The sequence below is a fragment of the Triticum urartu genome, unplaced genomic scaffold, assembly GCF_003073215.2.
Source record: "Triticum urartu cultivar G1812 unplaced genomic scaffold, Tu2.1 TuUngrouped_contig_4814, whole genome shotgun sequence".
Lineage (NCBI taxonomy): Eukaryota > Viridiplantae > Streptophyta > Magnoliopsida > Poales > Poaceae > Triticum > Triticum urartu.
In genome coordinates, this window is record NW_024115434.1 from 1 (window position 1) to 9,603 (window position 9,603).

Here is a 9,603-nt window from a genome sequence, read left to right on the forward strand (position 1 = left end):
CGTCCGGCCATCCCCCGGCCCATCCCGCCCGTCGCCGTCTTTAACTTTTCGCGGTGCCGTCGCCGGGGCCCGCACGGCACCACCACCACCGGAAATCCCCGTCGGCGGCGGCTGCGTAGGCGCTATGTAGTGCGGGCGGATCGCGCGCCCACCGCATATACCCTGTGTTGCGCCCTGACAAAAGAGAAGAGGACAACAAAATATCAGCCCGATTTTTCTCGGTCGTTCCAGCCATGAAATGAGCCGAGAGAACGTATCAGGATGGCTAGGGTTTCTGTGGTGATCGCGGGTGCCAGGGTGAGGCGTGAAGTGTGAACCGGCGGTAACCTGGGAATCTGCCGCGGATACGCTACGATTATACTAAAACCCAAACGTACGTGCGGCTGCTGCTTCAAGGAAGTTGCTTTTGGTTTGAAGCTTTACTCCTCTGGAGTTGGATGGTGGCCGTCCTCTTTGTCTCACGAGCCATCATCACCATGCATGATCGCGATGCGTGTGATGTGACGCGGACCGACCAACGGTTCTACTCTTGACAGTATTTATTTATACTGCTGATCGATATGCTAAAATTCTGAACTGATCTCCGGAAGAACATCCTTGCGAACTCGAGAAAACGAGTAAGCACGCACGCGGGGGGATGGATGCTTTCGCTGCGAAGAATGGCCAGGTGATGGGCGAATAAAAAAATGTTTGGACTGGAGATAGATATGGATTGGATTGGATGGAGACGACCTAATGTACGTACCAATTGCTGGGTGCAGTGGAACGCCCATGACCGAAAGGCCCGCCAAAAGCATCATTGACTTGAAAAGGTCTTGCACTGATCTTTAGGAGTGTCCATCGCGCATGTATGCAATGTACTACGCATGTTCCTTCGGCCACAGGGTTGCGTGTGCGCCTCTGTGCTGGAAGAGTTCACTAGTATATCTCACAAGAAGGTGGAGATGAACGACATGGTGTATGTGCTAACTGCTAAGCAACCTCAAAACAAACAATGTCAGTGTCAAGAAAAAGGTGCAAATGAGACTTCGTCATGGGAGCAATCAGACCACGCGCTACCAATAAGAAAACTGCATTTTTTTGGTATTCAATCAAGATATAAGCCCAATAGGCCGTATTTTTTTAACGAGGTGGCCCCTTACCTACACACTTCAAAATTGAGGGGAAAACACACCCATCAATTTCGGCCGTTGCACAAGTTCATTCGTGAACCGTGCACTCTAAATTTGTTTCCGTTTTTAAATGAATTGTTTAAACTGTTTTACATTATCCTTTGATCCTACTTTAGGCGGTTTTATAAACTATCTTAGACAAAGGTGGTTGAGAACTGTTATCACTTATACACGTCAACTTCTTGCTAGAACCAAGTACAGGGAGATTTGGTGGCAGATGCTTTAGATCTATGTAAGGGTTCAATGACAATAACTACAGCTTCATGGCGCTAGTCCTTAGGGGCACGTGCATGAGGGCCGAGTGGCCATAATAGTACATTGACGGCTCGTTTTGACGCCAGTACTGGTTGTTCATTGGCCTTGGAATCAAGACGTAATTTTTATTATGTTTGAGATGCTTTATACTTTCGCTGAATTTTATAATAGATCTGATCATTTCCCCACACACACAAAACAAGAATGAGGATTTAGTAAGAAAAATTGTTTACAAAATAAAAACACAAAAATATATAGAATAACTGAAAAATAATATGAATACCAATAATAAACCAATACAAAACTTTAGCTATAAATGGAAATAAAATAGGCACAAATGATAACGGGTGAACACAACAGTTAACATCTCACAACTCCAGCTGATATAGTAGCGAGAGCATCTCTAAGAAAAGATAACGCACACTATTCTTGAAAAAAAAAAGCCCCACCTTGTATATATTACCATACGGGGCTAGAAGCCGCTCCATATTTTGAGGATATTTTGAGATGGGCTTTGATAGAATTATTATCGATTCTGATTGCCTTGAGGCCATTGAGATTATGAATGAAGGAGGTTTCTCATCAACAGTAGCTGCTCCATATTTTGAGGGTGTTTGTATTCAGACTACAACTAGCTAGTTCCAGCTTCAACTTCAAGAATGAGAAATTTGATGGAAAGGATATATTTTGGATGACGTGGGGAAAAACGAAGGGGTGTCGACTTACTAGTGGCAGTGTTCTAGAGATTTTGAAGCATCCCCTGAAGGGCTTTCACCAAAAAAAGAGGGAGTTGTGCCTAGATTTTATTTTGTTTTTGCAGAGCGGCATATCGTAGAGCTACCCTCTTTGGCTTGTGTTTTCCAGAGCAGAATTAAATTTTAAGGAGCGAACTAGTCACAAACGGGCATTCGTTAAGTCGAATTCTAGTTTTGTAATAGATATGCCAATTCTGTTGGTCATGGCTTAGCTAGGGACGCTGATCACAATGACAATGCTCGGGTCGATAAACCTTCTAGTTTTATTATTTCCTTGCTTGTGAATAATGTAACGACTATTTTGATAGCGATAAAGTGAGCCATGATGGCATTTCAGAAAAGAAAAAGACAGGCCTAGAAGCCACCTCACATCTTACTGCCCGAATTACATTGAGGGTCTAGTAAATGAAGTTTAACGTCCTTCGTTTTTCTCCGGCGTTTTTTAAGAATCTCTATGTTTCTATTTGTTTGCTTATGTTATTTGCAGGACAAGGCGAGGTTCTGCCACGTGTCTTGCGAATGAACTTAAGACTGCTCGGGATAAGATCAATCGTCAAAACGGTAAAGCAAAGTAAGATTTGTAGTAGTTGGACGAGGGATCCTCCGAGGTGCCTAGTTCATAACCTTATGGACGGTATAATTCCTGTTTTAATTTTAATAAAGCTAGCCACGACGGCCTTCCGTAAAAAGAAGTAATTTGCCTGGCAAAAGAAAAGGTAATTTGGCAATACGTTGCTGAAAAAAAAGGGTATGGTTAGCATCTGTGTGGTGCCTCGAGAAACCGCGCGCGTCCCCTCGGTTTACTTGACAAGGGCTGGCGATCGAGCCGTTGTGCACTTACGCACAAATGCACTGCACTGGGCTGGACGCCAGGAGTGAGCAGGAAGCAAACGTGTCGCCGCCGCCGGAACGAATCACAAGCAGATAAACACAAGCGGACGTGTCGCCGCCAGAAAGAATTATGACAGGCAGCTAAAACAAGCAAGCGTGTCCTCGCAGACGCGACGGCAAATGGATTACACTTGCTGGCGGCTTAATGAACATGAATGAACAAGCAAACGTGTCGCACGCATAAACCCGCTGGCTTCGCCGGTGTCGTCGTGTCGAGCCGGGCCGACCGCCTCTGCCCGCCACGTGTCCCTCCCCCTCCTTGGCTCGCACGCGCGCGTGTCCGTCACCCGCGACACGCGCTGCGTCCGCCAGGCGACGATGCCTGGACGACGGGGACGGCCGTCAACCTTGGCCGGAATAGTCAAATGCCAGTGTGATGTTTAATCGCGTCTGCCTTTGCCTTGGGTGCTGACGAGCGATAGATATGCTTTCCTTCCTTGCGTCCATCTTCGTTGTTGGGGTTGAGGTTGAGCAGGTCCGGTGGTGGGTGGGGTGGGGTGGAGTGGCGCACCGCCTTTCCTTTCCTTTTCTTCCCGTCGACCGGCGGTGGTTCGGTCTCGGTGGTTGCGTCGTCGCCAACATCCGACCCGACACTTTTACCTCGTGCTCTTCTTCTATAAAGTTAGTCCAGATTATGAAACTTTGATTTAAGACAAATGGTAAAAATACACTTACTCGCGGACGGAAGGAATATGTTTAAGTAACTTCTGATTCCTTGGTATATGTCTGAGTTGCCACTTCATATGCACACAAATAAACGAAAATGCTATCCGAGGAATATTTTCTGAGGATGAAATTCCAACGAACCACGTAATGAAAACTGCCACGCCTGCCTTGAAATTCCCCCCTAAACACAATAAAAACTGCCATGTTGCGAACCAACCTGTGGTTGGATGGTTAGATGAACAGCGGTATCCTCAGTTCATCAGGATTCAAATTCCGGTGGACTCTGTCTCTTGGAGGTGCTCATACAGATAGGGTGTGCATGTGTGTACTCATAGGGATAAGTGTATGCGTGTGCATATAAGCGCTTGCGTTTGTACTATATTGAAAAAAAACTGCCATGTCCACCCAGCATGCACGTCCTAAATTAAACCCTTGCATTCATTTGAAAAGCAAATCTCACAATTGTCGCATGACTGTTCTTTTTTTCAAGTCCGGTCGACCACGTACCGCCGTCTTCTTCCCTTTGCCGTCATTTTCGACGTCGATCTTCAAGTTATCCTGAAGATTCTTTTCCTTCCGAGTTGGATGATGATCTACGTCCTTTTTGTCTGGGCTAGTCTCAACCTTTTCGTCCAGGCTAGTTTTTGAAACAATGCAAGAAAACTGTTGGCAAATGTGCAATGCTTGTGATTGAACAAATTTGTTTAACACTCATGTCAAATCATGGCCACGTCCATCACTCTGATCTTTGTTCAATTTACTTGATCTTTTTTTATACTGCATTATAGTTTCTGTTAATTTTACTGGCTCGTTTTTTGTTTGATACTGCATTATAGATTCCTTTAATTTGACTTGCTTATTTTTTGATACTGCATTATAGATTCCTTTAATTTGACTTGCTTTTTTATACTGTATTATAGTTTCCGTTAATTTTACTTGCTTGTTTTTCTATAGTATACTGCATTATAGTTTCCGTTAATTTTACTTGCTTGTGTCTTTTTATACTGCATTACAGTTTCTGTTAATTTTACTTGCTTGTTTTTTTATACAACATTATTATTGTACTAAAACCATAACACTTACTTTCAAGTGGAGGGAGTAGTTTCTTGTTGTATTCCAAATAGAGGATGGTAGATAACAACATAGCAATTAAACAAATGATCAAATATAACAAGACTTAAACAGGGGGGAAGAACAGATCTCATCTTATCAGTGATCAACACATGAGACAACTCAAGTTACACTGATACAATAGCAATAACCAGAGAATGGTTTCTTTGACAGACAAAACTTAAACAGGGGGAACAACACATCTCATCATCTCATAATGAGCCTCAAAGCCCCCTGGATGCACGCTACTGACTCCCTTTTATACCACCCTAATTAAGCTCCCAACTTATATTTACAGGTGCCTCACAAACAATTCACAATGGCGGGTGAGATCTTCTTCAGGTTCGTTGGTTTTATTCCCAGGTAACAATGGAGCCACAACTGGCATGTCGACGACGGCGGATCGGTACTTACAGTTGACACTCAACAATGCAGAGGAAGAAGGCGGCGACAATGGCGCGCCGTCGGAGATCGATCACTGGCCTTCCAGGAGCACCCTGAGGCTATGGAGCCCCTCGGCCGAGATGCTCCGCTCGACCCTGCCCGCCCTGTTCACCCTGATCTGGGGAGGGGCCTCCTGGTGGAAGGAGACCATGACCGCCGTCAGGTTGTCAGTGGCGCCCCGCCGGATCGCCTCCTCCACGATCTCCTTGCAGCACCGCCGGAGGTCGTTGTGCTCCTGGAGCCTCCGCCGCGCAAAGTCCACCGAGTTCTGGTTGGAGAAGTAGTCCCAGATGCCGTCGCTGCCGATGATGAGGAACTCATCGTCCTTGGTCAGCGTGATCATCTTGAGCTCCGGTTCTGCGCTCAGCGGGCCTCCCGGCTCGCCTATCTCCTTCAGGCCGTCGAGGTGCCAGTCACCCAGCGCTCTGGTGACCGCTAGCTGGCCGTTCAGATAGCCGTCGTCGACGTAGCCGCCTAGGGATTCGACCCGCTTTCTTTCATTCAGGCAGCAGGTCCTGTGGTCCTTGGACATTTCGATTGCGGCGCCGCGCCGGGAGAGGACCGCTCGGCAATCACCAGCATTTGCGACCAGAAGAGACCTGCACAAGACATGCAAACAATCAGCATTGCTGGTCACTCAATAACAGAGCAACCTGCAGCTAGGGAGTACTGATGCTAACTCTGATGAGCCATACTGGCATTGGCATACAACACAATGTGCATGGTAGCAGTATCACAAGAGGTCCTAGTGCAAGTGCAGCAGTTTAGAGAAATTTAACCTTAGTCTAAAGCATGTTGAGATTTTTTGAATTATGATGCATTAGTTTGAAAGCAGCTTCAGGAACAAGTTAACCTAGAGTCAACTCCAGTACTCTATTGCATTATGATTTTCTGGTCACCAATAAAATGAAAATACTAAAGTAAGAGCCAGGATTGCAGGTCACAGGAACAGTACCTCCCAAAAATCATTGCTGTAAGTGCAGTTGTTCCAGAAGAAAGCCCATCCTGTAGAGAGCACTTCTCTGCAAACTGACTGTCAGTTTGCACAAACGACCTCCTGACTGCCTTCTCGAGCTCAAGAGGAAAAGCAGCATCTTCCACAATGACCCGTGGCAAGTTGTCGCGAACATACTGTGCGGCATCTTTTCCACCATGTCCATCAAACACCTGAGAATCGTAAGGACATGATTATGTCAGAAAAAGGAACATTTACTGTGAAACTGAACAACCAGATTTGAGAAGTGAATAAGCAATTACCCCATAGAAGGAAATAACTTCATCATCCACCATGTTGTACCCAAAGTTCTTGGCTAGGTTGGGGATGCAGACATGCGCATCTTCCATGTAATCACGGCCACCAATGTCAGACCAATCCCCTGATCGGATAGCTGGGACAAAATTGTGCCAGCTCTCTCCAATCCCAGCCACCATCTTGGCTTGCTTGAAATCAATGGACACTGTGTTTTCACAGACTCTCTCCATCTGCACATTAGCAAATTAACAGAAGATTAGATCACGGCAGTCTTCTGATGAAGAAACAAGGTACTGCATCAGCTTTGAAAAAAAGATAGCAGTAAGGGATAGCAGAGTTACATTTAGGACAATGATACAAAGGGTGTACTCAGGTTAAAAGAATCTATCTTCCCAAGTTTTCAACCCTATCAACAACTATGCAACAGCTTAAGTAACGTCGCCACCATCCATCACATAGAAAGTGGATGACTTGCAAGCTTGCAGCAACACTAATCCACCTAGCTGAAAGGGACGTACAAACAGAAGCCCAACTCGGTCAAGTCGGCGACAGACGGCAATCCCTTATTCGACAAAGAATGCCACGAGTAGCCATTTCGAGTGTGGGCAATCATAAACAAAACCCCCCAAAATGCACAGGAACGCACTGACAAAACCGCAAACCACAAGCCCCAGAAGGTGCTACTGAGTACTGACTAGCCGAGGAATGTCAAGCTTCCAGGTGTACATTCTTGAGCACCACCCCACAGCCCACTACCTGCCTGCCGGCATTGCAACCCATAATTGCAAGCTAAAGGGACAAAGCGGCCCCATGATTATGTAATTCAGACCTAGAAAGGCACGTACATCACCAGGAAATTGCCAAGGACGTGTCGTCCTAGGAGGCTTCACAGCACGGGAAAGGCCAGCTTTTCCTTAGCCTCAATGCAGAAAGGGGCACAGCACTATCTGAACTTTACCAGCGCTGACTGTTCTACATGTAAAGACTAAAGAACACAGATGATGATGATGGATGATTACCATTTGTTGAACCATAAATCTTTCCCCAACACTTGTTAAAAACATGTAAAGGACACCCTCTTTGGTGTTAGTAGTATTTAACCTCAATTAGTGGGAGAGGAAGAAAGGAACCAAGCACTACTACCAAGTGTGAACTTTGCAGACGTTGATTTTTGTGAACAGTTCAGTTTGTCCTAACTTTCAGATGCAAATATCTTTCTCTGTCACAGGAGATGAGGTGCAAATATCCTGTGACGGCGGACGAATGGATGGCAGAGCAACCACGTCAACTGGAAATCCCACACGAGGATTTTGATCACAGGATCAGAAGCACCGCATAAGAACAAGTGAACAACAATGCACATGCAGAAGCAGACATGGGGCATGACATCCGCCGAGCCAGGACAACAAAAAAGATTTCGCTTTTGCGGCACGCCGCCCCGGCTGGCTTAATCCCAGCTAGAAACTTCTGGGCCGCCGAACAAACAATTCAAGGCATATCCCTCTGTTCACACCTTACGCACAAGGGAGATATAATAATAATAATAATAATAATAATAATAATAATAATAATGGGAAAATATTGCTTACTAGTAATTCTTGCTAATAAAAATTAAGAATAATAACAGGATAATATTACTACTAGTAGTATATTCTTGTAAAAGATGAGATAATGGGAGTAGTTCATTAATTCCAGCTGCAATAAGTAAACTAGTGCTAAATAGTCTCTGCTACTCCTACTTGGCTCTGGATTTTTCAGGGAAAGGGAAGGGGAGAAACGGAAGCATTCGCGCAGCACGCAAAGTGTGTGCACGAAGCAACCGACTCACTGGTGGGTTTTTTCTTCTTCTTCTCCTCCTCGACTAATCGACCGTCCAGACCGGAGCAACAACTAACACGCACGAATCATGGACGAAAGGAGAAAGAAAGACATCTATTTTGGCCTCATGTTCTCGCGGCGGACAGAGAAACCACCGAATTCAGCGAGCGGAATCCACACAGGGGCAAGAACATCGCAAGAAAAGGAAAGAAAACAGAGTCAAATCGAATGGGCGTAGAACAGGGGAGGGGAGGGGATGGGAGGGGGGTTGCCCACCGCGAAATCCGCCGGCCTCTCGATCTGCGCGTCCTCGAATCCCTCCACGCACATGTCCGGTTCGCCGCCGCCGACGACTTCTTCTTCCTCCCGGCCTCTGTTGCTCTGCCTCGCCAAGACGACGACGAAGGAGGAGGAGCGATTCGACTCGAACTGCCGCCGCAGGTTCCGGTGAAGAAGGAGTGAAGGAGGAGTGGGGCGCGACCGAGACCGGGACGGGCTTGGAATCGGAGCAGAAGATTCGCGGGAATATCTCTAGCTAGCTCTCTGTTTCGATCGGGGGCAGGAAAAGGAAGGCGGAGGCGGATGTGGGATTTGCTGCTGGTTTCTCTCTTCTCTCTGTTTACGGAGACGAGGGGAGAGGAGGTATTTATCCGAGTCGAGGGACGAGAGGCCGGGGGGAACACGTGCTGGTTTGAGCCCCCGGTGGGCCATGCGTTTTTTCTTTTTCTTTCTTTTCTTGGCAGATGGTTTGTTATTATTACTATTATCCTGTAGAGCTCGTTTTTCACCCGGAGGGGATCTTTTGCGAGAGAAAAATGCTGGCCACGCCAATGCTGCCAAAAGAGGAAGAAAACATGTTTACCATGCTCCTTTATTTTTACCTCGAGAAGATGATTAAGATCTTATTACATCCAATATGTAGAGCGCAGGGTTTTCGTGGGTAGAACTATCCATGGGTTTCTTGTAAAGTGAAGACTAGATTAAACTTGCTTACTTCTCACCTGGATGACAATTATCATACTTGAAAAAAGATATATTTACATATGCGTGTCATACATAATACTGTAAATGTATATTAAAGATGAAAAGCAAAAGAGTATAAAAGCCACCCACGCTACATCGTCGCATTACGAACGCTACCGACAAGCGTCCACCGGACTAAAAGTAGCTACTCGACATGCCCTCCAACAAACAACGTTGTAAAGAAGCCCCGCGGATCACCGCATAACATGCCCGCCGT

General features: G+C 46.1%; 1 protein-coding gene across 1 annotated transcript; it reads right to left on the minus strand.

Annotated features, from left to right (window-relative positions):
* Positions 1 to 4,923: 4,923 nt before the first annotated feature.
* Positions 4,924 to 8,998, minus strand: LOC125528356 (probable protein phosphatase 2C 27). Its single transcript, XM_048692831.1, has 4 exons — positions 8,640 to 8,998; positions 6,551 to 6,775; positions 6,249 to 6,460; positions 4,924 to 5,892 (listed from the first exon to the last, which is right to left on the minus strand). The coding sequence occupies exons 1-4, from the start codon at positions 8,691 to 8,693 to the stop codon at positions 5,325 to 5,327; spliced, it is 1,059 nt and encodes a 352-aa protein (XP_048548788.1). The 5' UTR covers positions 8,694 to 8,998; the 3' UTR covers positions 4,924 to 5,324.
* Between the last annotated feature and the right edge of the window lie 605 nt (positions 8,999 to 9,603).